This window comes from Panthera uncia, chromosome D1 (assembly GCF_023721935.1).
Source record: "Panthera uncia isolate 11264 chromosome D1, Puncia_PCG_1.0, whole genome shotgun sequence".
Taxonomy (NCBI): domain Eukaryota; kingdom Metazoa; phylum Chordata; class Mammalia; order Carnivora; family Felidae; genus Panthera; species Panthera uncia.
This window is the reverse complement of record NC_064808.1, coordinates 94,308,944-94,334,111: the sequence shown is the minus strand read 5'-3', so window position 1 is coordinate 94,334,111 and position 25,168 is coordinate 94,308,944. Positions and strand designations below refer to the sequence as shown.

At 59.5% G+C, this 25,168-nt stretch overlaps 1 protein-coding gene across 1 annotated transcript in view; it reads right to left on the bottom strand.

The window, feature by feature from the left end:
- Positions 1 to 10,343: 10,343 nt before the first annotated feature.
- TRIM29 (tripartite motif containing 29) overlaps positions 10,344 to 25,168 on the bottom strand; it is a 26,124-nt gene continuing 11,299 nt past the window's right edge. The window contains exons 4-9 of the mRNA XM_049611683.1: positions 24,874 to 25,072; positions 22,213 to 22,314; positions 19,751 to 19,843; positions 17,623 to 17,718; positions 14,574 to 14,650; positions 10,344 to 11,629 (exon numbers count right to left, since the gene is read on the bottom strand). Coding sequence (XP_049467640.1) covers positions 11,567 to 11,629; positions 14,574 to 14,650; positions 17,623 to 17,718; positions 19,751 to 19,843; positions 22,213 to 22,314; positions 24,874 to 25,072 — 630 coding nt within the window. The 3' untranslated portion in view covers positions 10,344 to 11,566. The remainder of the gene's footprint in view (positions 11,630 to 14,573; positions 14,651 to 17,622; positions 17,719 to 19,750; positions 19,844 to 22,212; positions 22,315 to 24,873; positions 25,073 to 25,168) is intronic.

Sequence of the window (25,168 nt, the reverse complement as noted above, 5' to 3'; positions counted from 1 at the left end):
CCCGACACGGGGCCTGAACCCGCGAACCATGAGATCATGACCTGAGCCGAAGTCAGAAGCTTAAGCAACTGAGCCACCCAGGCACCCTGGCTTTCTCATTCCTAAGATTTGAGGAAAGGGGGATATGTCCTTGGTTTGCCTGCCAACTAGAGGCTGAGGGATGGATGTGGTGAACCACCCTCCCCCAGTTCCTGCCCAGATTGAGGGACTCAGAAAGTCATTTCCATGGTCTTTCTCACTCTCCCCTGGAGTCCCATCCCAGGGGCTTCCAGGCCCACAACAGCCAGCATCACCAGAGAGCCAGAGGACGTCACCAAGGTGACGGGTGTCCTGAGCTGAAGCGGAGGGAAGCATGGATCTAGACCCCGGAAGTTTAGAAGCTTCTGCTCTGACCTTGGCTTTGGAGCTGATTTGAGCTCAAGGCAAGTGCCCAGGACAAAAGATCTGCTTCTGACTGAAGTGATGATTTGGGAGGAAGCTTGGAGCAGTGCCAGGAGCACAGGCTCTGGGTCCCGGCTGATCTGACAGCTAACTCTGCCTCAGTTTCCTCTTCTGTAAAGTGGGCTATAATAGCCATAGTGAGGCTTGAATGTAGTTATCTGGTAACGAGTTTCCCTCCCTTCCTTCACCGTGGAGGCCGGAATAAGGCTCAGGAGGCCAGACCACCAGGCAGAGCCACCCGAAGACCTTGCTTCTCTTTTTGTGACTGCCCTCGGGTAGGGTTCCCCGGGATGGGACCCTCTCGTCAGGCAGAACTTGGCAGGTGGGTGTGCTGGTCACAGGAGCACTCAGGGGCTCTCCGCTTCTTCAGGGCACGCCAGCTGCCTCCACCTTTCAGGATGTACCCACCCAGCTGACACTCTGAGCCCTCCGAGAATGCCCTACCCCCCCTCTGTGGCTGCCTGACTTCCCCGGTCCCCGGCTCCCCTCCAGGGTCCCCTTGACCTCCATGCCACACATAGCCATCACACGTGGCCGCCTCCTGCCGTCCTCACCCCTGTGGTGGGCGAGCAAGTCAGGCGACGTGTCGCGAGGCTCCGAGGGCTCCCCGTTAAGTGCTGTACTTTAGCCCGGGTTCTGTGTTTTGATTTTGCCCAGCTGCGTCTGTGTGCATTTAGATTAATCCTGTTAGCTAGTGGGAGCGGGGCTACCTGCTGTTTATCAAGAGTGCTTGTGTGATGCCCTTTTGATGTGTAGCCACCGTCCCCCGGCGGAGAAGCCTCCGGTTTCCTTCTGCCCGTGGGAGCGGGGAGGGGCGTGGGGGTCTGGCCTCAGCCACTTTCGATCTTGCCCAGACCCACCCACCGGCTTGCACCGCCTCTTCCATCCTCGGCCCCTACCCAGGTCCCACTTTCACTGCACGGCCTCTGACCTGCTGCATCTCGGAGTCCAGAAGCTTCCAAGGACGTAGCCGTGGCTGCTCTAAAGCCCACAGGAGGCAGGTGCTCTGAGTGTTCAGAGACCCATCCCGACTCTGTTTTCTCGCCCGTGAGTTGGGCTGACTGATAGCCCTTCCCACTTATGCAGACATTTGCCCCGAGGGTGAAATGAGAGCGCTTTGACGGGAGTCGCCCCTGCCGTGTTGCCAGGTACAAGGCAGGAGGGTGGTGTGGTGGAGCATCATGGGAAGCAGGGTCGGGTTCTGCTGAGACAGGTGAGGGACCGTTATTACTCCCATTTTGCAGGTGAGGCAAGTGGGGCACAGAGAACTTGCCAAAGGTGAGTGATTCCAGAGCCGAGAGCCACAATGGCGGATGGCCTTCCCAAGGGAGACAATCAATGTGTGTTGACTGAACGAGCGAATGCCTCCGCCGCCAGGGAACTTGCTACCTCACCAAGCAGTCTGCTCGACTGTTGGATAGTTCTAGTTACTGCAAGATTCTTGCATTGAGTAGACATTGTCTGCCTCTTATCACACCTCCTTGCCATTGGCCCTGGCCCTACTCTGATGCCCAGGGGCTTGGGTCACCCCTGCTATCTCCAGCCCTAGTCTACAGCCCACCCCAGGCCAACTCATGTCCTCAGGCACAAGCCCAGGGACCGCAGGGCTGAGTCTGGGGAATGACCACCCCCTACTGGGTACAGAAAGAGCCAGACCCCCCTCCCTAGGGAGCAGGATCTAAGTCCTCCTCATAGAGACGAAGCTCTTGTTACAGTGATATGGGAGCCGTGGGTCCTGGCTTTGTAACCCCCCATCAGCCACTGGGTCAGGGTATGGCAGGAGCAGGACCCAGGTGACAGCTGGCAGACGGGAGGGGTGCACACGGGGGAGCCGCTCCTTCCAGCAATCTGAACAATCCCACGCTTGGTTAGCTCCGCAAGTGACGTTGCCTCTGAGCTGACCGGTTGTGGCCCTGAGTCTGACCTGACTAGAGGGCCATGAGACCCAGTCTCGGGCTGTGAGGCTTGGAGAGCACTCGGAGAGCCGCAGCGGGGAGGTGACTTCAGGGCGTGAGCCTCCCTTCCCCCCGTCCTGAGGAGTGCAACCAGCCCGTCACGATGTCAGGCAGGAGACAGCACCTGAGTCCACTGGGGCCCCTCCGGACAAGGTGGAAGGTCTGTTTCCAGGAATCATCCTGCCTGAGCCCTTCACCACAGCAGGGGGCCCAGGGCAGGGCCCCCTTCTGTCTGCCCTTGAGAAGCCAGGCTGGGAGGCACAGGCTGGGGACTGCTCCCTCCCGCGTCTGGGACTGAGACCCCCCAACAATCCAGGGCCAGGACCTCCGGCCACGTGCTGGATGCCGAGGGGACTCCCCCTGACAGGGGGAGCACTGAGAGTCATCGGTTCCAATGCCACCTGCAAGTCAGGGTGGCCACGGCGAGCCAGGTCTGGGACTCAGGATGAACCGGGCTTGAATCCTGCTTCTGCCCGTTACCTCACTGCCCCGGCCTCAACTTGCGTTTCTGTAACACGTGGAGTGATGCTTACCTTGCCGTGTCACATTAGTCACTCAGGCCGACTTGCAAAGGTCACTACGTATTTGGCATTGTGAAATAACAAAATGAAAGAAAGGGAGAACAGATCAGGGGCAACCCCTCAGGGAAGGGGAGGAAGGGGAGGTGAGGATGTCTACAGAAGGGCAACAGGAGACATCCTCGTGGAAAGGATGGAAACCAAGGAAATGCTCTGTGCCTGGACCGCATCGGTGCCAGTATCCTGGGTTGCGATATCGTACGTAGGTTCTGCAAGATGGTGTTAGCGGGGGCAACATGGGATCCCTTCGTGAATCCACTGCATGTGAATTACCACTGCATGTGGATCTTCAACGGTCTCAATAAGCTTAATTTCTTGAAAACCGTCATTTTATGTCTGCTGAAGAGAAAGCATCTATGACATTATCTGTTCTTCCTCCTCCCCGCCTCGAGTTCTTCTGTGAGCTGGGGTGGCCTGGGAATTGGCATCATATAGAACCATCATGGCGAATGGCGGGGGGGGGGGGGGCGGGGGGGGCTGGGTGGGTAAGAGGCACCTTGACTGTGTGTCTAGCATCTTTTATTTCCATGCCTTCCATGAGTGCTTAATAAATGCACAAGTGATTGAATGAGTGTGTGCGTGCATGAATGAATGCCCATTAACAGAAAGTAAACTGTTAACCTCTCACGAAGTGAAATGGGCTTAAAGCGCGAGATACTTGGGGTAGACGCGGGGCCAGTCTTGCAGCCCCCAGATTGGCCAGCCCAATTCCCTGCCTGGCCTCGTCCACCCCGGGGCTGCATCGTGAGGTGTGGCGGGGGGCGGGGGGCGGGAGCCAGCTTCGTGCCTGCGAGGACAGCAATGTGACACAGTTTAATTAGCACAAGAGTAAATTACATCAGACGTAGCGAGCCCCGACTTCTCCCGACGGCGTGGGGAAAATGGAAGCCTAGCATTTTCAACTTAAGGTTTAGTTAGATAATACCTATTGGTGCCAGTAGATTACAGAGTGGATATTAAATCCTGCAGGATTTGGAATCGGAGCGTACAAATGGAATCCATAAGTAGGGGGAAGCAGCCGGAAGGAGCTGGCCCTGTGTCCTCAGCTAACAAGAAAGCGTCTCTGCAGCCAGCACAGACCCGGGTCCTTAAGCTCCCACCAAAGACTCCAGGCCGGTGAGAGGGGTTGGTGATCATTGTAGGGGCTCCCCCAGCAAATTCTCCCCACGTTATGGGTGCGGGTGCCGGGGCCCAAGTGCAACCCACATTTTAACAATCAGAATTGCAACTCACTTGTCGGCTCCATCCAGGTCTTCCTCTCCTCTCCATCTGGTCAACTCCTACCCTACCTTCAAAATGGCTCAAGCCTTCCTCCTCCAGGAAGCCCCGAACTCCACTCGGATTCCTCCCTGAGCCCCACAAACCTGGGCTTCTGGGCGTTGCAGTCACCACTGGTTATGGTCTTCAAGGATGGCCTCGTACCCCCACCTCTCACTCTTTGAAGAGAGTGACAGGACTTACTCTCCTGCACCCTCGTTCTCAGGCGCATGGGGAGGCCAACGAACGCGGGCTACACAGATGGGCTGTTTGCATTACACGCGTATTGATTTGTGGACAGCCGATGAATTCTGAGTATGAGATACATTCGCAGCATTTGAGACTCAAAAAGTAGAGAAGGATCTGGCCTGCTTTGCAGGGCCTCGGCTCCCCCCCGGGGGCAGCCCGTGGCGGGCGTACGCCTCCGGGCTCGAACCTCCAAGCAGATCTGCGGGTGCATTTCCCCCTTTCTTAACAAAACAGCAGAATCCGCTCCGTGTTACTGCCCCTTCACCGGCTTCCCTTCACCGCCTTTCTTGGAGCCTGGTCTCGTCACTGCCGGGTGAAACGTCTCTGGCAGGCCCGGCACGGAGGCTCAGACTCAGTGGAGAAGGAGGATATAGAAGCTTATTAGTCTAAGCAGGATGAAACGTGTAAATTAATTACCTCGGCCACCCGTGCATGTAGTGGCCCGCCCTGCACTCGGGGAAGACAAGAATTAGCCTCCGTTCTTACAGTTTGGCACCCCTGCCAGACGCGACTGGGAGGGCCCCTGGCCGCCTGCCCGACACGGGGGAGGGAGGGCCCCAGGAACCAGAGTCGGGTGGTCTTGTGGGACGAGCAGGTCCCTCCCTAGATGGGGGAGGTTGGACTCTGTCTCCACCAGCAGCAAGAGCAGGGGGATGGGGAGGGGCCTCCCTCTGTCCGGTCCCCGATGCCCGTTCGCTGAGCACCTATTTACCAGGTGATACAAGGTGTCGGTCACCGTGGTGACCCTTTCCTAGTTTCCCTTCCTCTGATCCTCACAAAAACCCCAGGGGGCAGCCCCACTTCACAGAGGAGAAAACTGAGGACCAGGAAGAATAAGTAACTAGTTCTACTGACCCAGCCACTAACTGCCGGGGTCAGGATTCAGATCCAGGACAGCATGCTGCCTCCCAGGAGGACGGACAGGCAAGGAGCTGTCTCTGGGGCCCTGTCGCCAAATGCGCCTTCCCTGCTTCCACGCCCCATGGCGGGACTCGCTCCCCACACCCCCCCCCCACCCCCCCCCCCCCCCCCCCCGCCCCCGGAGCCTGTGCAGCTGAGCCTTGGCCCTCCTCCCCCTGCAGCTGGGACCTCCCACCTGCCTCACCTGCCCACGGGCCCTCTGCTCTCGGCCAGTTTCCCAAACTGCCTCACCCCCCTGCACGCCTAGCCCCCTCGTCGTTGCTTCTTCCGCCATCCGGAATAGCATCACCCGCCACAATCGGCCCCACCGCCCGTGTCTCCGGCCACCGCCACTGTCCGCCTGGACCTCCACTCCAGTGTCACCCCAACCTGTCCCGGAGCCCTCTTCTTAGGGCGCTAATATGATCACTCACCCTCCTGCTGTGTCAGTGCCATCATTTACGGGAAGCCCCAATTCCCCACGAGGCGCTGTGCCCTGGGGCCCTGCCCGCCTCACTGCTGCCCAGGGTCCCCTCCTCAGCACCCCCAGCCGGCTGGCCCCCTGCCGTCCCCATACTTGCAGAACGTACTCTTTCAGGCAGGTCCCCTGCTGGGCGATCCTCACCCCCAGATCCCCTCAGAGGGAGAGCCCGCCTCCCCCAGCCCTGCTCCCTGACGGCACCGTGTGTCATATGTCGTGCTCTGCAGGACACTTATCACATCTAAGTCAGCCCACATTCACCGGTGACTTTATCTTCGGCTTCCCCGACCAGCTGTAATTTCCACAGAGAGAGAGCCTCCTGTCTCCCCGTGCTGAGATCTTGGTGCACCACGAATATTGGCAATGAATGAGGAAGCCCCTGGGTCCCGCCATTCTGAATCCTCACCCCCAGCCCTCTCTGTCACCTGGGCCTGCGCGGTGGACCCAAACCTAGGCTTCAGGTCATCTGGTCCAGGTCGCCCCCTAGGAGGGTCCCCTGCCTGAGCCATCGAAGACTCACAACCTTGCCTCCCAAGGAATAACCGTGAGTCCTTTTCAGTGACAGGCTCTCAAGGCCGTGCCTTCCTCTGACAGATTCACCTTCTGCATGTTGCCAGTCAGCGCTAAGGCTTGCGGTCCATTGAGGGTCTACACACGAGGACGGAAATGCAGTTTGCCCCCCAAAGCCACCCCAAAGCCAGTAGGGAAACAAACTATCAGTCCACTTAGGATTAATTCCTTCACCACCAGCTAGCCAAAGACCTTCCCTTCCTCCCTGACCTGGCTTCTGCCCTCCCTGGACAGCCCCCAGGGACTAGGGCATCGTTCTCAGTCCCTGGGGGAGGGGGGGGGTCCTGCCCCCCCCCACGGCCCCCCCTCTTGCAAGAGGGTCTAGTGGTTCCCATGACCCCGGTCCCCGATTCCTCCTCCTTGCCTTGGCCCTTCCCAGCCTCAGCCTTGCCGGTTTTCAAACTTAATAGTCAATCCTCAGAAAGATAAAACTGCCTGGGTCCCTCCTGGGAAGCGATCTGAAGGTTTGGTGGGAAGAGGAGGCCCAGACAAGAGCTGGGTCCCCACCTCTGCCTCCCAGTCCCCACCCCCTCTGGACATTCATTCCTGGCCCCAACTCTTATCCTTCTGATCTCCCTGCACAGTCAGTCAGAAGGGAGATACAGATCTCCCCATCTGGTAAGCAGGAAATCTGAGGCTGACAGAAGTCAAGGGGCTCTGCCCCTCGATTTGCTGTCGCCTTCCATTTTGAGGACTCTGCCTTTCTATTTACCACCTCACCTGTTGGTCTGCCCTGTACGGAGTCCCCTCAAGCTTCAGGGGCTGCAGAACTGAACCTGACATGCCCACCAGACCCCCTCCCTCAGCCTGCCCGCCTGCAGGGAGAGCCCAAGGGCAGCAGCTCCCACACGGAGGGGACCCTCCCCATGCCCCACCCTGCAGCCCCCAGAGCCAGGCTGGGCAGAGTTCGGTGGGGTCAGCAGCAACCTCTCGTTCCTGCCTAGCTGGGGGACTGCTGGCCTGTAATCACACGTCCCACAGTCTAGGGCAGGATCTGCTTAGCTCATGCAGAAGGAGTGCAGAAAGGGGCTCCCCTTGAGAAAGAGCTGTGGGGGGCCGCCTTCGGCATGGGGAGGGAAGCTCAGCGCCCTTTAACTGCAGTGAAATGCTGCCACCTGCTGGCCATGTCTCAGAACTTCAGGGAGCTGCCGGGCTGGTTCTGGGCCCGGAAAGCCGAGGGAAACCGCCCTTTCTGTGCCCCTGGTCCCTTGTCCAAGGGCGGAAGCTAACAAGGATGGGGTTGGGATGCTGTCGTCGCTGCTGCTGCTGCTGGCTGCTGTTGTTAATGCGACCACAACCACATTACCACGTCTCAGTTATTGATCACTTGCTGTGTCAGGTGCTTTGCACATTGTTCTTGTTCTGGCAATCTAAGATGCTTCCTTCTTGTAGGCTGGGTAGCTTGCCAAGGTCACACAGCTGGTGAGTGCTGCAGCCGGGATTCTAACTCAGGCAGTCTGGCCAACTGTCGCCCAAACTCAGAGTCCCAAGTGTCAACTCCCCCAAGAAGTGTCCCAGATATGCCCTCATGCCTGGCACCTCCCCAACTCTTCTGTTAACCTTCCCCACCTCCCCCCACCCCCCAGGGAACTGCTCCTTAGCCTCCAAGGCCTGTCCACATGGCCACACTCTTCTAGAACAAAACGGAATAACCCCTGACGTCATGGAGTCCCTACTGCAGGTCATGGCAGCAGGTCCTGGAGATCCAGGCCCAGAGCAGAGCTTAGATGCCTCGGAGGCTCCCAGACCCTCCCTTCTGAGCAGGGAAGGCTTCTGTTGGGGAGGGACCCAGGCCCTGACAGGGCGTGGAGGTAAGGAGGGGAAGCTGGGCTGGGTAAGGGGAGCCTCGGGGATTTGAGAATCCGATCCACCCGGTTCTCAAGCCAGTCCTGGTCACGGAGCCCCCGCTGGGACGGAGCTCGATTCCCAGTCCTCCCAACTATCCCCGCTGTGATCCTTAGCTCACAAACTATCACAGCTGGGAAAGGACCTCAGGAATGATCCAGTGAAAACACCACCTCCTTCTGTAGATGGGGAAGGTCAGGCCCAGAGAGGGCAAGCAGCTGTCCCAGATCACACAGCCAGAAGCGACTGAGCCAGGAAGAGAACTCCCAGCGACCTAGCCAGGGCTCTCTGCTCAGCCCCAGTTCTGCCTCCCCCCTCCCGCAGCCCAGAGCCCTGTGGCCCTTCCCCCATGTGCCTGTAGGCTACCCACAGCAGGCCTAGAATTGCCTAAAGCCCACAGCCTGCGGGGACCAGACACAGGGGAGCAGGGACAGGGACTTGGCTGGGGCTGAGAGGAAAAAGAGTGGAAACAGCATTGATCCTCTCCTTTCTCTCCCTTTCTGGGAGAGACACCTCCCTTCCCCTGCACTCACGTCCCTGAGCCCCTCTCTCGAGGCCTCCAAGGGGGCCAATGTTTCACTCATGCTGAGGGAGGCATGCTCAAGAAATGGAAGCAAGGATTCTCCTGATCACTGTATTATCACAGCTCTCACGGTAATGGAGCCAGTGGGGAGTGACGGGGAGCATGGTGCTCAGGGGACATCCCCACCCAGGCCCCAGCAAAGGGCCCGGGGCCTCTGGACATGGCTGTCCTCCCACTGTGCCGGCCTCCAGGCTGCAGGTGGAGGTTCCTGGTGAGGACCCAGCCAAGTACAGACGGGGGTCCGGGGGATTCAGCGAGACAGAGGGTGCCCGTCCTTCTCTCTTCTGGAGCCAGTGGCTTTGGGAAGGGCCCCAAATGTTGGGGGACTAAGGCCTTTCTCAGAGAATCTGGGCATCCCTGGAGCCCAGGAGAGTGACCCTCCTCCCGCTCATAGCCACAGGATGGCAGGTCCTAAAGAAGGTCCAGGAGGCTGTAGGGCACCCAGTGCCCACGGCTGGACCTACTGGCCTGGGGGAGGGGCTCCAAAGAGCATTGCTTGTGGTCAGGGGCTGCGGGGAGCAGCGGCCAACCTGGGGGAGACCGTCCTTACGGCTCCCGAGGGAAGGCACGGAGGTGACACAGCACACTGGTTCCATGGTAGGTAGCTTCCCTCACACTGCTGCACATCCTCCCGAGATGCCCCGTGTCCCCTCACCATCCTTTCCTGTCTTACCTCTTCCCCTCTGTGCTCTGCTTCTGGCTCAATTCTCCCCTCCCTTTTCTGATTCTAAGGAGCCCCCTCTGGAAAGTCTGGCCACTGGCCCAGCAGGGCAGGGAGAGGGAGGAGGGAAGGGGGTTGTCCCTCCATGATGCACCAGCAGCTAGCTCATTTAGGTACTTTGACTATCTGGCAGGGGAGAGAGCTGCTCCCCTGGTGTCCCTTGGCCTCGGGTAAGGAGAACAAGGAAGGACAGTGAGAATGAAGGAGACTTGCGGTGGGGCGGGGGGTGGGGGTTCCCGGCCACATCAGGGAAAGGGCATGTTTTCCTTGCACCCTCTTCCTCTCTCTTCCAAGTCATGCTTCCTCCTGTCTTGCTTGCCTCTTCCAGGAAGCCTTCCCTGACTACCCCTCCTGGCCTCTCTGGGCTTCCAGGGCCTGGACAGCCTCATCTCCTTCCTGCATGCCCCCAGCCCAGGATGGTGCTGCCCTCAGGAGCCCACTGGTTCTCCTGCCAGGCCTTGGCCGTGGGGTCCCCCTGCCCAGAAAGCCCTCTCCACCACAGAGAAGCGCTTGGCCACTCTCGACTCCAGCCACTCCTGGGTCCTGATCCCCTCCAAGGACTGCAGGATAGGCTGGCTGGCAGGGGGGTAGGGGAGGCGGTCAGAGCACTCAAAGCCCTCTGGGTATTCAATGTACCCCAGGACCCTACCCCACCATCCTCCCTTCTGTTCACTGTTAGCTGAGGCCCGCCTGACAAAGGTCCAGTCTCCTGCACTGCACCCCAGGGACTCTGACGGGGGGTGGGGAAGGAGAGAAGGGAGACCTGAAGGAGCCACGTCTTCTGGAGGAAAGAGGAAAGATGACTCCAATGCCCCCAGCGGTGGGGAAGTGTTCAGCAGAGGGCCCCTCTGGTGACCCTCGAGAAATGCTTGTTCAGTACAGAAGTGGGCGATCAATGGTTTATTCAGGAGGGGAAAGCCCAGGCTGAATGTCCCCCTCCCCAGAACCCTCAGGGCCCTTGGAAGGGACAGCGAGAGGAGGAAGGGCCCCACCTTGCCGTTCCTGGTTTGGTCCCCTCTGCAGGCCCCGAGCCCCATGACGGCGTGTGACATGGAAGGTAGTCAGAGGGAGGAGGAAGACGGGTGCGGAGCAGTGTGGAAGGCACCCTGGGAAACAGCGGCAGTTACGTGGAAATTGCAAGTTACCAGCCCAGCCCCACTTTCCCCCCACCTGCTCACTTGCCATTGCTGGAGAGGACACAGAGTTGCAGAACCATGAAAATTCCATAGGTAAATGGCATTTCCCTTGGGGCAGCTGGGCCAGTAGCTGTTTTCGTGGATGGATTGTATCATGGTGAGGAAATCGCTTATCTCAGCTGGTGGAAGAGGGAAGTATCTTGGCTAAGACCATCCTAACAGCCAGGAGAGCCCATTCCCAGGGACTTCAGACTCAGAGTAGATATGGTGACGCCCAAAGTGGCCAGGATGATGCCAGACACTGGGAGCTTTTCCTGCATGGTGGCCAGGGCCTGCAGGCTCCTCCGGGCTGGGCACTGGTGGGCAGGACCAGAGCAGGGCACTTAGGGCCAGTCTCCTGATAGGGCCGGGCTGCTGGGAAGAAGAAGGTGAGCCCATGCGGGTAGGAGATGGGCAACTATCTTGGCCAAGCATCTACTGACCACATCACACGGGAAGGAGCCTTGGAGAGAAATGGCCAATAGGCCTCAAGACAGCAGGGGGGGCAGGAGAGGCAGGCTGCTACCACGTGGGCACCCATGGGAGCCCCAGCAATCCACCCTGGAGGAGGGTGGTGGGTTAGGGGAGGCAGGCCCACCTATGTCCCACCCCTGCGACGGCTGGCCTCTGAGCACAGGAAAGACGGTGACCATCAGAAGTCCCAACGCTGGAGAGGGGCCTGGATGGAGCATGGCTGATGGGGGAGGAGGGGGGAGGCTCCCATCCACCCAGATGAGAAGGATGGCAAGAGGAATAGGATCAGCCGGGGAGGGCAGGGGTGGCAGTGCCTCGTTTTCTGTCCGTCTGGAGCTCACGGGGCCTCGTTGGACCCCATCGCGTTGCCTTTGTTGACGTAGAACGGTCGGTAATGAGACTGCGGGAGAGGGGGGGAAACAAGAGTCGTTAAAGGAGGCAGATGAAAGCTGAGCCTATTAGCCAGACCCCCTAGCCTAATGTCCCCGCGGGAAGCAGCAGTAACCTGAACCCACAACTCTAGGGCCCTGCGGCCTCGCCTGCAAGCTCTCTCTGCCTTGTGAGCGGGGTCGGGCCCCAGTATTATTAGAGTCTCTGGCTCATATCCTAATGAGAGCTCATTCCCGTCCGTCGGTAAGTGAGCAAGAACCTCAGCCCCTCATCAAACCTTCTCTCCGTGGCCCAGGAACACCCCCCAGCCCACCATAGCCCCCATTTGTATACGCTTTCACCTCTATGGAACTGCACTATGCTGTTACCAGGGTCTTCTATAGATGGTCCCGTTTAGGTTTTTACAGCCACCCAATTAAGTGGGTTATTATTACCATCCTTGTTTTATACATGAACACATCAAGGCACAGAGAGGCTAAGCAGCTTCCCACGGCCACCCAGCAGCTGAGTAGGGGAGCTGGGATTTGAACCCTAGCATTTTAGCTCCAGAGCACGCCCCCCAATTCTACCCGTGTCTCCGAATGACCTCTTGGGTCTTCAAGCATTTGCTTCTGTCGTCTCCGCGTGACTCCCACTGACAGAGAGGGTGCAGGTCAACACCCAGCTGCCCAACCCCAGCCCATTCGCCTCTCTCATCCTGGCCCCTCATCGGGATTCAGGAAGCGTCCTCAGCACAGAGTCAGCAACAACTTTCCTCCCCCCACTCTGCTCCCAATCAGCTCACCAGGGCCCTGAGAAATCCTCCGGCAGCGAAGAGGCTGGGATTCGCTGCTGCTTGCCTTGTGTGAGCACCCCCGGCCCCTCTGTGGGCTTCTGGAAGTGGCTCTGTCCCTGAGCTGGGTCAGGGACCGAGCCCATCTCACCCTCCACTGATGCCGGTACAGGAGACACCGAGGATGTTTCCAGCCCCTGCCCTTGACCTTGCTTGCCTGGAAACTTGTATCTACTGGTAGCTCCTTGCCCACGTCTGGACCACGTCTGGTCCAGAGCAGAACTGGGGCCTGTGGAATGTGGGGGCCGAGCCCTTAGCTCAGACCTCGGTTAAACCACTTATTAAACAATGCAAGAGGGGCGCCTGGCTGGCTCAGTGGGTAGAGCACGTGACCCTTAATTTCAGGGTTGTTGAGTTCGAGCCCCATGTTGGGTACAGAGATTACTTTTAAAAAACAAAATCTTTAAAAGTAAAAAAAAAAAAAAAAAAAAAAAAATGTTTTTAAAAATAAGCAACGCAAGAGACAGAGGCCCAGGAAGGAGAAAGGCATGGCCAAAGTCACATAGCTCCCCAGTGGCAGAATAGGCCTGGACCCGAAGGTAGGCAACAAGGCAACATGAATAGACCTAGAAATGGATGAACTCTTTCTTTCTGGAAGGCTGGGTCAGGCAAATGGGCCACAGGTCAGTGAAGGGTGCTGTCCTGTTCAGAGCCCAGGGTGGTGGGTAGGCAGAAACAGAGCTTCAAGTCCTCTGGGCTTGTCCCCATTTTCCCAGCCTACCCCTGTCCCCTCCCTGGTTCAGGGTCATGGCACATCAGAGCTGGGAGGACTGTGAGATCATCCAGGCCATCTGACTCTCGTTACAGATGTGGAAACTGTGGCCCAGAGGAAGAAGGACTCACATGAGGTCACACAGCAAGCCGGTAAGAGGGTAAGGGTCAGACCCCAGGCCTCCTGACCCCCAGGCCAGCCTTCTTCACATACGATCACCTGCCTCGTACATACGAGCCTCCTTCCAGTGCTGGGTGCGAGCTGCGCATGTCAGAACCCTACCTGCCAAGCAGTGCTAATGAGCCTTCTCTGCTGGGACCCAGGCTCTCGGAGGTGAGAGTATGTGGTTGGGAGGGGAAGGACCGAGTCCAGGAACAAAAACCCTCTTTCTTTCTCCCCGTATCTGCTCTTTGCAGTCCTGCTGCTACAATGCCCCTGGACCCAGCTCCAAATTATACACACGATCACTTAGCTCCCCTCACCAGCAAATTAAAAGATTCTCTCCAATTAAACCAGCCCCAGTCACCGTGGCCCGGAGCAAATCACTTCCCCACGCTCTGACCTCGAAATGCAAAGACAGCAGGGAGCGAGGGACTCGAGCCCCTGTCCCCGGCAGAGCCCCTGATGCCACCCATACCCCAGGGCAGCTGTCTGACTCTGTCAGCGGCAAGGGATATGCACAGCAGAAGGTGGGGGCACAGCCTGTCGAGGAAGCCCCTGCTTGCCTAGGTCTTGGGTCAGGTCTAAAGGTTATCAGGGGTCACTTCATCTCAGTACTACATTATAAAACGGGGGCAACAGTCTCAGAGAGGGAATCTGGGATCCCATGAGCTGGCTGGCCCCCAAGGTCATGCTCCCCTCTTGTGTGGCTTTTCAGTTCCTGGTTCAGGGTCATTAGCTATTGGACCCAAAACATCTCTATTCTTAACACTGTAGCCTCTGCCTCACCGCACTATAACCCCCATGGCCTCTGTGCTGTCAGAGCTGGGGAATGGCCGCAGGGAAGTGGGACCCGTCACTAGGATGTCTGTCCCCTGGACGGAGACTATCACACTGTCAGAGCTGATGAGGACAAAGCTATCATTCAGCAAACACAGGCACCCAGCAGCCATTTGCCAAATGAAAAAAAACAAAAAACAAAAAAAACCCCCAGGGCTGCCCACTTTACAGATTAGAAAATTGAGGCCCAGAAAGTGTGTGCTTACCCAGACCCACTGGGGTAGCCCTAGGTCTCTACTGCCCTTTGCTGAGTGTCCATATTCAGGCCACTGTTGCCTCCCCCCTCCATCCCAGAGGTGTCCCCATCCCCCTATCACCTCCCCTGGGAAGTTGCCCCTGGGGAGCCCCATTCAGTGCCCATTCTGGACACACCTATATCCAGGCAGGCTCTCCTGGCAGTCCCTTACTCACCAGCAAAGTCTGCTTGCCAGATTTCCAAGTTTGGGGCTGGGTCTTGGGGCTCTGGCTCCTGATGAGGGAGGGATAGCCTGCGGAAACAGGAGGCGCCGGTCAGAGGGAGAGGGGCTGGGCAGTCAGGGCCTCCAGGACCACAGCAACACAGGTGCCATCTCCAAAGTGACCACCAAGCTCCATCCAGCCCATTACCAAGTGTGGCTACCCCTCAAGAGGTATGCAGCAGCTGTGGCGGGGGGGGGGGGGGGGGGGAGGGGAAAGCCCTGGGGAGGCTGGCCAGAGGGAAAAGGCACCCAGACAGAGGGAGGAGGAACAGGCCAGGAGGGTGGGGCCAGGCCGCAGGGGAGTGTGGCCGCCAAATCCAGGTCGGGCTCACATTACTCCCCAAGGATTTCCCCCCACCCACCCTGAAGGTTCACACCACTGGCTCTGTCTCTTCCCATAAGCACAACCTGCCAGGGTTTCTACCAGGAGGCGCCCTTTCCAACTGCCCACGCTGCCTGGACAGGGCTCCATTGTCACCACCGTGGGGACTTTGCACATGGCTTCTCCTTCAGCCTCACCCCGTTTCTGTGAGCTCAGCGGTTGGCCCCAGCTGCACGGCCAAGGGAGCGGCAGTCGGGATGTGAACGCAGGTTTTGTGGGGTGTCGAAACCCATCCCCACGTTCCTCCTGCCCAGTTCCTCTGCCTCTGGCCTATTGCGGGGCGGGAGGCTGGGGCCAGGGACAGGCAGTAATTTGCCTGGTGGCTATGGTCCGGGCTTAAGAGAGCAAGCCCACGGAGCCCAGAGCACATGGGTGCTACCCCGGCCTGATCCTCCCACCTACCCCACTCCCCTTCAGCCCAGTGGGATCTGGGAGGACCTCTGGACCACAGAACAGTGGAAGGCACTGTCAGCCTCAGCCATCGGCCTGCTGGGACGGTCTGCAGGGCCTGGGAGGAACAGACTATGACCCGGACTAGAGAAGCTCAAGAAATAAACAGGGTCTGTCCTTGGCTGGGGCAGCCCGGAGCCCTGTTCTGGGCTGCTCTAGAGGAGGATGAGCTGGTCAGGCCCAGAAACCACCTGCAGCCCTGCCAGGCTGCCAGCCAGGCTGACCCTTCTCTTGGTCTGCCCTCCGCAAGAGGGTGGAGACAGAGCAGAGAAGCCAGGTCTCTCCCCGCATCTGGGGGTGGGGGAAGCCTTGGAAAGAGAGGGTTCCACGGGTCCTGAGCGGCAGATGGAGAGAGGGGGGGATTCAGATCTCAATTCTCAGTTCCCAGAAAGAAAAACCCATGCCAGCCATGAGAGAGGGGAGGATGGGGGTGGGGCCGGGGGGTGTGGTCCAGGAGACCAGCCTCGTAGAGCAGACAGAAGTCCAGGGGAAGGGTGAGCTAGGGAGGGTGCTGGGGGGGGGGGGGGGGGGTGGTGGGTGCGGGGATGCATCCCTCTTCCAGGGGACTCTGGGGAGGAGGGACCAGGGTCCCCTAGAAGTGGCAGAGAGCCCCATAGGATTTCCCGTCTGCCCTGCTGTGGGAGAGACAAGGGGAGGGAAAACAGGCAGGTACCAGGATTGTTTTTAAATAGCCCACTGCCGTCCAGGGGTTTGGAAAACTCTGTGGTGGCCTGTCCCGAGGTGGTGAACTGATAGGGGACTTTCCCAGTGCCTGCTGGGAGAGAGAGAGGCATTAGCAGCACGGCCTGGTCCCAGGAGGGGCCAGAGGGAGTCACAGCTCACCCCGGGGCGCTGTTATTCTGGCAGCCTTATCCAGGCAGCGCTGAGCATCTCTGCTTCCTTCCAGGGCCGCGGGAGTAGGTGCAGGTGGGGTCCACCCTCACGGCGGTTGGGGGGGGAGGGCTGGGGGGGCACGGTGTGCGGATTCTGCTTGCACACAGGCAGGCACCTGCCCAGAACCCCCATCCAAGGCCATTACCGGCTGGGATGGGCTGATCCGTGTGAAGGGGACCAAAGATGTTCCTGGGCTGTTCCTCTGGGGCTCGGAATATTTGAAGAGGGGCTGTCCTCGGGCCAAGACTTTGACAGGGGAGGTACTGCGGGCCAATGGGGGGATCCAGGGAGCCTGAAAGCTCCAAATCACACCGGAGGGTGACTGTCTTCCCTGACTGGTGGCCTCTGATCTAGAGGCTTGACCAGAGAGCAGGGAGGGATGTGCTAAGAGGCAGACAAGGCCAGGGCAAGTGCCGGTTTCCTGGGCCTGACTCGAGGAGAGGACATCCGTGGGGGTCTTGCGGGCTGGGACCCTCCGGTCACATTGCCTTGTAAGGCGAGCAAGGGGAGCTGGTCCTTCCAAGAATCCCAGGCCTGGGTACAGGCTGGGATTCCAGCCCGGAAGGGACAGCTGACTGATAAAGCCACCCTCGGAGGCCACAGTTTGGGGGTCTGCTGCCCTGCACGGCCCCTTTCTCCTCCCCCTCCCTGACTCTGGCCAACCTGCTTATCCTTGCTTCCGGGCCAGATGCCTGTCCGAAGACAGACGGGCTTAGACCGGAGTCCACAGAGCTGTCCCTGGGGCCTTTCAGAAGAGACACGAGGGCCCTGGCCAACCTCAGGGTACATGAGTCACTGACCGCTCAGCTTCATCAAAGAATTCTGGGGAGCAGAGTCAGACTCGGGAGGCCTTAGAAGTGGTGTAGTCCTGCCTTTGCGAAAGAAGGCTTCACAGGACTCTGACTCTGCAGCGTGTTGGCAGCTGCTATGTGGCCACAGGGCTCTTGAGTCAACTGAGGCCGGCTGTCGCCGGATGAACCAAGTTCTGCAACGGGAGGACTCCAAAGTTAGGCCCGACGGAAGCACCCTGGGGATGTCAGGGGTGGCAGTGGGGATATGGCACGGTCACGTCCTGACGACGTGGCTCATCGTTAGTGGCCATCGCTGGTGTGGCCCGCGCTTCTCTAACAGCAGAGGCATGGGAGGAGGCAGCTCCCTGGCTCTCAAGCCGGGGGTCTGTGCCCTACAGGGCGGGCGGCTGGTGAGGGAGGGAGCAGAGACCAGCATAGAGCTCAGTGAGTGACGGGAAAAGCAGGGCAGGGTGGGGACCACTCACCTTTCAGGGAGAAGGAGGAGCTGCCTTGGACTGCGGGCAGGTCGTCAGAGCTCTGAATGGTGGAGGAGTATTCCCAGACCCTGGAGGTGTAGTTACCTGGCAGGACACGGGAAGAGGCGTCAGACCCGTGCTCCCCCCGTGCAGCCTCGTATGGGGGCTCAGAGGGCAGGACGAGACCATTTCTGCCAATCTGTCCAGCCCCCGACCCGCTTCCTGCCAATCCTTCCTGCCATCAAACTCGTGCTAAACCACAAGGTGTCTGCACGTCCCTGCCCAACCTCAAGGCCGGGACTCAGGTGCCAAGTCCTCAATCAGTGCACAGCACTTTCCTGGGCCGCCCGCCCCCACACTCACCGGCACCTCCACCTCCCGGCTTCACCTCCCTTCTCTCCTCTCCAACACTCCACCCTCCATCCAAGCTACCCCTGAGCTCCCCCAGCACCCCAGGCACAGACACTCGACCTGCTCCCCATCCTCAACAAATATGTTGGATCTTCTGACGTCAGCTTCCCTGTCACTCCCCCAAATCTGCGGGTGCCTCGGCCTCAGGCTTCACGTCACCCTGCACCCCTCGTCCCCCTGGGTCCTAATGGCAAGTTTCATCGTCTGTGTCCCCCCCGGGCTCCATGGGGCCAGGGGGCAGGCCTGTCTGGCCCAGCATCACGCGCAGCACCTGGCACTGAGCCCGGTTCCTAGAAGATTTCCTTGTATGGTTGATGGAGGAATGAACGAAAGAACAAATAAATACAAACACATGCGAACACCCGGGGACGGAAACGGCTGATGCTACTCCTGAAACTCTGCTTGCCAAGTTGAACAGGGGGACAAGTGTCCGTTTGGAAGTATGCCCCGTAGTCTAGAGGAGGAGAGGCAGCGGGGAGGGCACGGAAAGAACGGCAGGAGCACCATGGGGATGCTCAAGTCTGGGGCTTCAGAGCCCCCCATGGACGACGCAGCCGTCCCGGGCCCTCCCTCTCAGCAGTCCGGACAGCCCCCTCCCTGGTGGTCCTCTCCCACAGCTGCCTGCCTGGGGCTGACGTTGGGGCTTGGTGGTCAGAGATGGCTGGGGCCGCCTGCCCACCCCACCGTGAGCCCCTGCCAAGGGGACCTCAGGAGGGCTCTCCGGCACGGCCCCTGGGGAGCAGACCCACCCAGAGCTCCGAGGGGCCAGAGGCCCACACCCTTTCATCCACTTGTTTGGATCCACTCCTAACACTCTTTCAACTCTTCTGTCCACTCTCCACTCCTCCTCTCTTTCAACTCGTGTTTGCTGAGCTCCCCCCTCCAGGTTTGCAGCAGTGAGCCGGACAGACCCAGCGTCTGCCTGGGAGTGCACCGTCTACCATGCATGTGGTCGTAACAATGTGAACCCAGTCCCGACACAGAGGCCTGGCCAGTGCCCTGTCCACGGGTGCCCTTGACCCTCCAACCCGCCAGATCTCTGAGGGCCCATGTCCTCACCGAAGAGGTCCCCCACCCCCTTCCTCACCTCTTCAGACCTCCCGGTGCCACATCCGAGGTGGGGGTTCTGGTGGAGATGCCCCAATCCCCTCCTTCCCTGCACATGGCTGGCACGCACCTCAGAGCCTCCCGGAACCTGGGTTCTTGGGGTGCATGGCCCTACCCTTGGCACGACGGTGCCCTCGGTGCACCGGGCAGAGGGGTCTCTGTGTTTGGCAGCTCTCCCAGAGGAAGCCACGTCTCCACCCCTAGTTCACCTTCTCCGGGTCTTACAGCTACACTAGTCTGTCTTAACCACCGTGACTTCTCCGTGCAGAAGTGTCCAAATCAATAAAGGACTGGGTTCCCCTCAGGTCCTTGTGTCCCCATGCTTGCTAAGGGAAGCTTCTACACCTAACCCCAGCTCCCAGTCTCCCTGACTCACCCTTCAGGGGGAGGAAGATCGTTCGGACTCAGCGATGCCCAGGTGCCCGGCTGCCTCTCCGTAGCCCAACTAATGAGGTCACACCCCCCCCCCCCCCCCACACACACACGCACACTCACACGCACACACTCTGAGCTCAGCAGGCCCCCTCCCACCTGTCTCTGGGCCCCTAGCCCGCCTCAGCCCCCACATTCACCCCACATCACGGGCCCTGCCCATCTACACACTGGGCCATTCTCTCACCTTTGGTGCCATAGAGATTGTTGAAGTTCTTCTGGTTCGTCTCCTTGGAGAGGCGGCTGGGGGACCCTGGCTGGTACGATGTCCTGGCCCCACCTGTGAAGCAGATGAGCAGGAACCATCATTGCAGAAAGGTGGGTCTGGTTCAAGGCAGGCCCATGGCTCCTGACTTGGGGGTTATATGGGACTCCTTGTCCCCGAACAGCCCCCATTGCCTGTCTCAGGACCTGGGTTTCACCACCGAGCTCCTCTGGGTCTAGGATAGGCAGTCACTTAATCTGCCCTCCAGCCAGGACACTTGAGAAGGAAGGAGGGCTATTAAGTATGCAAGAACATCAGGTGTAAACCTGGACAGACTGGGGCATATGGTCACCCTATCCAGGGGGCTTTGAAGGTCACCAGAGGCTGGAAAAGCCAACACTTCCCTCCTGAGCCAGTCCCCTGTGTGAATGAGACCCCAGAGGCCAGGAAATGAGGCGCCCTTGAGGAAGGAGGATCACGGCAACCGTGGAGGGGGCCCAGGCATCAGGCCCTGGGCCAAGCGAGAGCTCTCCAGAGATGGTGAGCGGGTGCCCACAAACACCTCTCTGGTGCTTCCCCGTCCGGGGACAAGACCTTACACTGCACGGCAACCTCCAAATTCGGGTTCCCACAATCTTGAGAGAACGGCAGACTGGGATTCATACCCCCACCTCACAGGTGAAGAAAACACATTCCCCATATGTGCCAGGGTCCTTCTTTTGGCCCCTCCCCTCCCACCTAACCAGCACCTGCTGGTCCTTCTCTAAACCCCTGTGCCTGTGGTTCCTCTCACCCAGGTGCCCTCTGTCTGTCGCAGCCACGCCTCTTTACTGAGCACACTGCCCGTCTCGGGGGGCCTGGAAGCCGACCTCCGCCGGGAAGTCTCCCTGCCCGAGCCCACTGCCCCGGGGCCCCCAGACTCATGCCAGTGGCCCTCGGGTGGGCCTTGCTTCCCGATCCCCTTGCCGACTCTCCCTGGCCCTTCCTTTGCCTCTACCCTGAGCCTGGGAGCTCCCAGAGGGCAAATTTCCTCCTTCCTCCTGTCCTCCGTGCAGGGGCGGGGACACCGGATAAACCTGTTTCTTCCACCTACAAATGTCACAGCCTGACTCAGTGACAAGCTGAAAGGCTTCCTAGCATCTGAGCCTAATCTGTCTCCTCTCAGAGGGGGCAGTGACCAGGCCAAGGTCACCAGGTCCTGGCTCTGGGACAGCCCCTTGGCAGCTCTGTGCTCCTCCCTCCACCCCTGTTCCTGCTCTGCTCCCCTCCCCACGACCAGACTCACGGTGGAACCCACACTCTCCTCGGTCTTCCACAGAGCAGGGGAGCCCAGCAGGGGCCAGCCGAGGGGAGCGATCGATGCACACCGGGGTCCTCAGAGGGACCAGCTTGGGCAAGGGACGCTGGGGAGGCTGGTTAGTGCAGCTCAGCCACTGGCAGACCTGGGACAGAGCCCCGGGAGGGGAAGGGGCAGGCCTCACCAGGAATGTGGGGCAGGGGGCACCCCGGGTGCCCAGCTGCCTCGCCATGCCTCTGCCAGAGCCCAGGTGTTGTTTTCAAGTTGGGTGGAGCGCAGAGTTTTCTCCCGCTGAGCTCATCTCTCTAAATCCCCTACGCCCTTCCCATGGTGTGTGTGTGTGTGTGTGTGTGTGTGTGTGTGTGTGTGTGTGTGTGTGTCTGAGGTGTGTGAATCAGCACTCTGGCCTGGAGGCCCCCCCCTCCCCAGTTCCCTGCGCCTTCCCCACATCTCCGGTCTCCTTTCCCACCTTTCCCCACACCCCCATTCTTCTCCCGACGCCCCCCACCCCCACTCACACACCTTCTGTCTGAGGGCCCACAGGCCTGGCACACCCACGCTTACGTAACGGGCATTACTGTGGTTTGTTGCTAGTGCAAAAGAATGCGACAGGCTACCTACCGCCCCGGGCGAGGACAGGCAGGCTCTGGCCTATACCCCCACCCGGCTGGGACCATCCAGGCCCAGAGAGGGAGGGCCAGGCGACAGGCACGGGAGGGAGAGGTGAGGCAATGTGGAGCCAGCCGTCGGTCTCCCTGCCCTTGAGGAGCAGAATGGCTCTGGAGGAGCCAGCCGCCCACGGGACCACAAACACTCAAGCGGGAGCAGAACACGGCTCAGGCCTGGCAGACGGCCGCTGGTGAAAACAGCGGCCAGGGGACCCTCCGGGAGGAAAGGCAAGGAAGGGTTCGGACTGGAGGCAGGGACCCTCCGGAGGGGAGGGAAGCCATGAGGGGCAGGGTGCCAGCAACTTATCTCTAACCCGGATGCTTCTGAGGGTGAAAGAGGGCACCGTTCGAGGCTCTACCGGGACAGTGGGTATATTCCAGGACTTCCCGAGGCAAACCGAGTGACGGTCACTCGACCAAGGCGGAACCCGGCTGAGTCTCCGGGCCCGTGGCCCGCAACGGCAGGGTCTCTCCCTTACCCTTGGGCGTGAGGTACATGGAGTATCTCTTCATGGCATCAGGCGCACTCCACTCGCTCGTGTAGCTGTTAGCGTAGTTGTTCATGTAGCGGTGGTCGCCCCCTGGGAAGGAGAGGGGTCAGTCACCAGAGGGGCAGGTGGAGAGGAGAAGCCGGCCCTTGGGGGCATCCCTGGGCTCTGCTGAGTCGGCCCACAGCCCCTCTGTCCCAGGGAGAGGCAAGAGTCTCCGACCTCAGAGAAGGCAACACCCTGCCCTCTGCTCCTGAGCTCCCAGGAGGCGAGAGAGACTCTACAGTGGGACATCTGCTTCCCTGGACTGAGCCTTGGCAGTAAGGCCACAGGGACAGCACCTTGCAGTTGACAAGGCGCTGCCGATCTCCGTTTCTTCTTGGTTGTGTACATCCTCATGTGACAGACAAGGAAACTGCGGCTCAGGAGGTAAGTGAAGCCACTTGCCCAATGTCACATGGCCCATAAGGGCAGCGTTGGGGTGGGAGCCCTCGTCCCCGCTTCCTCACTTCGTCCCAGCCACCGTTGGTGGCCCGAGGGGATGGAATGACGTTCTCGCGCTGACCCCCATGGCCAGGGATCCAGCTGGCTGAGCAGAGGCAGGCAGAGGGGAGTGAGCTGAATGGGAGGGGCACTGACTCTTCCCACCCCACCCCCACCCACCAGTAAACCCCCAAACCCAAACAGATCTGTGGAGCCAAGCTCGCCCTCCCCACCCCATTCCTTCCTCTCGCCACTTCCCCATCTTCTACTTTCCCTCTGCCCTTCCCTCTCCCTCTCCCCGGGGCAAGAGAAGGAACGAGAGGAGGCTCAGACCCCCGTCCTGTATCTCCACCACCTGTCCTAGCAGGGGCCCGACACACAGTAGGCCCTCCTAGGTGTTGGCCCAGCCCCCACCCACCCTTCCACCACCATGGCAAGGCCCGGATGAAGGCGATCTGGTGCTTCTTAGTCTCCGGGCCTAAGGCTGAGTCCCTGGTCTGATGGGCAGGCTGGCATCCGGGAGGAGAGGAGGTCTGACTCACTGGCCACCCACCCATTCCCCCCGGCCACCCCGCCCTAGCCAGGGACACTCCCAACAACAACACAGCAGCGACCAAGAACCGACGTGGAGGCCCAGGGCCCCGGGCACAGGTGCAGGGCTACTGACATCAGCAGCGCCTCCCTGCACACTCTGCACGGGGCACCGGGCCACACCTGCACAGAGGCCATGGCCAGCACGGCCATGACCTAGAAATGGCACGGCGGGCGGGCGGGCGGTAGGGCTCACAGGCCACCCTGACCCAGTCAGGGCCACCCTCGTTGGTCTGGCCAGACCTCAGATGAGGGGCTCTGCCCTCGAGGTCCTACCCCAGGGACCGTGATCGTCACGCTCCCCGACCCCTCTGCACAGCCACCAGCAGCGGCAGCTTCTCGGAGGGGAAGACGTGGAAAACTGAGTAGCTGAGTGTGAATCCTAACTACATCCCCTGCTTAGCTGTGTGCCTTTCGGAAAGCTGCTCCTCCGAGCCTCAGCCTTCTCGTCTGTGAAATGCAGTCCATCCAGCATGGAAAATAAGCTGCGGTAAGTGGAGAGCTCCCACAGGGCCAGCACACAGGGAGTACTCAGTCACTGTTAGCCATCGCCATCAGTGTCATCACCATTGTCGTTAGGAGGAGTTCAGGATCTGAATGCCTCTTGAAGCCAAATTATCGTCTTGCGGCAACGGCTCAAGAACCCTCAGGTGTGACTGAATGTCCCTCACATTTCACAGGGACACCGTGTGATGGCACCATCACCAACATATATAGATGCCCCCCTAAACTTCAGCACATCTGCACGCCCTTATCCCCTTCTCATCCCCAAAGAATCACATGCTCCATCTGGAGACAAAAGACAGGGACCACTCACTTCCTTTGGGCTGTTTGGAGCCAGAAGTGTCCTTAAGGCCCTGTGTTGGGCCCGGGCCACCGGGTGGGGCCTTGGGAGAAAGTGCTCTGGCTTCAGGCCCTGAAAGGACTAGGCTGGGCTGGTGAGAAAAGACTTAATGGACTAGTTTCTCAGATGAGGAGGCTTTCTATGAGATGATTCAATTGGCCTCCGCGGGGGACAGCATGACTCAGAAGAGAAGCTGACTTCAGGGGAGCTGGTGAATCACTGAGACACATGTATCACATTGTCCCCAGCCAGCCCATTAGGCCAGGTCTAGCCTCTGGGCTCAACACCACTCGGTGTAGCCATGGTGACAGGTAAGCTCTCCCTCCAAGCATGATGCGGTTCTAGGTCATGTCTACTGGAGTCTCCAAAGCCACCAGGTTAGCGTCTGGCCCTTACAAATGGCAGCATCTGCTTTCCCACACAGCTGGTGGATTGAGCTCCATAATCAGATGTAGACCTGAATGAAATTAATCCCTGAGTTTGATGGATGACCCACAGAGAGGAGGCATTTGTGCAGCCAGTACCCAGACGTTCGCTGCCCTTGAGGGCCCTTGTAATCACTGCATGACCTTGGCAGCAAGTTCAGTGGAGGCCTACAATCCCCGAATCCCTCGGGTGGGATGGGTGGTTTGGAACAATGAGGGGCTGGCTGGCTAGGTGCCAGCCCGGGCAGCAGGGATTGGCCTCAGAGGAAAGTGCCCGTGGCCGTGCGACCTGCCCACAGAGGGACCTACCGTTCTCCATGTGATTCCTCTCAATGAAGTTGCGGCTCAGGTCGGCCTTGCACATCTTCTCAACGTGGCGCATGCACACATTGAGTAGGTCATCCTTGAAGTTGCCAAGCGACTGTCCCAGGCCCTCCCCGTCCAGCAGAACGTGGTAGGTGGGCAGAGGTGGGGGGAGGGAGTAATTGCTCATCAATGCACCGAATTCCTACCAAGGAAGGAAAGAAGCCATTAGCTTTCTAGGTCTTTGGGAGCTGGGGGGGGGGGGGGGGGGGGGGGGGGCCGCCCGTGGGGGGGGTGCGGC